Source organism: Gossypium arboreum, chromosome 9, assembly GCF_025698485.1.
Source record: "Gossypium arboreum isolate Shixiya-1 chromosome 9, ASM2569848v2, whole genome shotgun sequence".
Lineage (NCBI taxonomy): Eukaryota > Viridiplantae > Streptophyta > Magnoliopsida > Malvales > Malvaceae > Gossypium > Gossypium arboreum.
The window spans coordinates 14,571,999-14,574,726 of record NC_069078.1 but is presented as its reverse complement, the minus strand read 5'-3'; the positions used below and the strand labels follow the sequence as shown (position 1 = coordinate 14,574,726).

The window sequence follows — 2,728 nt, the reverse complement described above, 5'->3', positions numbered from 1 at the left end:
CTAAGGCCTAGCACATCACCACTCGATGCAAGGGGTACACACTCCTAAGCGTGCTCGTCGATAATGGATCGGCCTTGAATGTTCTACTATTGTCTACATTGAACAGATTACCCATTGACGGTTCTCACATGAAGACATGTCAAAATGTGGTAAGAGCCTTCGACGGTACAGAAAGGAAGGTGATAGGAAGGATTGACATCCCCTTGGAAATTGGGCCGAGTATATACGAAGTAGACTTCTTGGTGATGGATATCAAGCCCTCCTACAATTGCTTATTAGGGAGGCCATGGATACATTCGGCGGGAGCGGTGCCCTCATCGTTGCACTAGAAATTAAAGTTAGTGACGGATGGACGGTTAGTAACCATCAATACGGAGGAGGACATTATAGCCGCAGTCACTAGCAAGGCCCCTTATGTCGAGATGAACGAAGAGTCTATTGAGTGTTACTTTCTCTCTTTAGAATTTTTGAATGCAACATTCATTTCAGAAGGGAGTGAGCCACCGGTGCCAAAGATAGCAAGAGCCACGAGGATGGCTCTACAAATGATGGTGGGAAAGGGAGCCTTACCAGGAAGAGGGTTAGGAAATACCTGCAAGGAGGGACTCAAATCCTAGAACTAAAAGAGAAGAAAGATCGCTTTGGTCTGGGGTTCAAGCCAGACTATAAGCAAAGGAGGAAAGAAGTTGAGAAGCACCAAGAGGGAAGAAGGGCGCACCTTAATGGAAGAGAAGTGGAGTGGGAGCTGATGACATTCCCTCCAATATCCCAAGCCTTCATATCAAGAGGGTTACTTATAGAAGAAAGTCATCAGATTAATGCTATACACGACGAAGGATTGGAGCAAGGAAACCTTGAGGGCAGTCGCCCTTACGAACCGGGAAGCTCTCTGAACAATTGGACTGCGAAGAAACTTCCTGTGGTCTTTAGGAATTTTTCAGAGTAGTTCTCGAAACATTCTTGTTACTCTAGGGCCTAGGAGTAATAGGATTACATTTGTGTAATGGGCTTACGATCATCTATTAATTTTAATAAAATATAACTTTTATCAATTTGAACGAGTATTGTTTCATTTTTATCAACCAATATTCTGTTAAACTTTTGCAGTTCATGTTCTTTCATTCATAGCACATAAATAATCATTCTTAAATTCATTCATTCTTTGTATATTCTTTATACTTCACAAGTCCCTAGATATCAATGACATGAGCACTGATATTACAAATCCTGATTTCTCTCGCAAGCAAGACATGTGTTTAGAGGGATCTCAGGATTTTAAAGATGTCCAGGATTGCGATGTATCTTCGGATCTGTTGAGGATGGTAAAACAGGAGGAGAAACAAATCATGCCCCATGAGAAAGAGACAATAGAGAATGTAGCCCTAGAAGAATGGAAATAGGTGAAAATCGGCACGCATATTACCGAGGACACAAGGCAAGAACTGATTCAGTTGCTACGTGAGTTCAAAGATATCTTCGCATGGTCCTATCAAGATATGCTAGGGTTAAATACCGATATTATGGTGCATCATCTTCCAATAAGATAGGATTGTAAGCCAGTCCATCAAAAGTTACGAAGAATGAGGCCAGATATCGTATTGAAGATAAAGGAAGAAGTCAAAAAGCAGTTCGATGCAAGATTTTTACAATAGGTGAAATAATCTGAATGGGTAGCTAACTTTGTACCAGTCCCTAAGAAGGATGGGAAGGTATGAATGTGTGTTGATTACAGAGATCTGAACAAAGCTAGCCTAAAAGATAATTTCCCTCTGCCACACATAGACACTTTGGTAGACAACACAGCGTGATATTCGTTGTTCTCCTTCATGGATGGTTTCTCGGGGTACAATCAGATCAAGATGCATCCGGAAGATATGGATAAAACCACTTTCATAACATTTTGGGGCACCTTCTGTTACAAAGTAATGCCATTTGGATTGAAGAATGCAGGGGCAACATACCAACGGGCTATGGTGAACTTATTCCATGATATGATGCATAAGGAGATCAAAGTGTATGTTGATGACATGATTGCTAAATCTCAAACAGAGAAGGAACATATTGAAGTTTTGAGGAAGCTATTCCTGAGATTAAGGAAATTTCAGTTGGAGCTTAATCCAGTAAAGTGCATCTTCGGAGCTAGGTCGGGGAAGTTATTAGGCTTTATGGTCAGCGAAAGGGAATAGAAGTTGACTCAGACAAAGTTAGAGCCATACGAGAATTGCCTCCACCACGTACTCAGAAGGAAGTGCGGGGTTTTCTTGGAAGATTGAATTATATTGCTCGGTTTATTTCACAATTAACCGAGAAATGTGATCCTATATTTCGCCTCCTTAGAAAACACAACCAAGGTACTTGGGATGAGGAATGCCGAATGCTTTTGATAAGGTTAAGCAATACTTGTTAAATGCTCCGGTGTTATCTCCGCCTAGTCCGATGGACCATTAATTACATACTTATCAGTGTTTAGTAATTCTATGGGATGTGTGCTTGGCCAACATGATGAGTCAGGAAGAAAAGAGAAGGCAATATACTACCTCAGCAAGAAATTCATAGAGTGTGAGATGAGATATTCGCCAATTGAGAAATTGTGTTGTGCTTTAATCTGGACGACTCGAAGGTTGAGGCAATATATGTTATATCATACGACTTGGCTAATTTCAAAACTTGATCCATTAAAATACATGATGGAGTCAATAGCACTAAATGGAAGAATGGCAAGGTGGCA

General features: G+C 40.9%; 1 protein-coding gene across 1 annotated transcript; it reads left to right on the top strand.

Annotated features, from left to right (window-relative positions):
- The first annotated feature begins 286 nt into the window (after window positions 1-286).
- Window positions 287-2,186, top strand: LOC128280420 (uncharacterized). The gene is made up of 3 exons (XM_053018569.1): window positions 287-395; window positions 516-863; window positions 1,951-2,186. The coding sequence occupies exons 1-3, from the start codon at window positions 287-289 to the stop codon at window positions 2,184-2,186; spliced, it is 693 nt and encodes a 230-aa protein (XP_052874529.1).
- The last annotated feature ends 542 nt before the right edge of the window (window positions 2,187-2,728 follow it).

Coding starts and splice junctions, on each gene's coding strand:
- LOC128280420 (XM_053018569.1), top strand. CDS start 287: ATGGATACATTCGGCGGGAGCGGTGCCCTCATCGTTGCACTAGAAATT. Junction 396..515: donor AGGAGGACATTATAGCCGCA/GTCACTAGCAAG, acceptor CCGGTGCCAAAG/ATAGCAAGAGCCACGAGGAT. Junction 864..1,950: donor GCAAGGAAACCTTGAGGGCA/GTCGCCCTTACG, acceptor TGAAGAATGCAG/GGGCAACATACCAACGGGCT.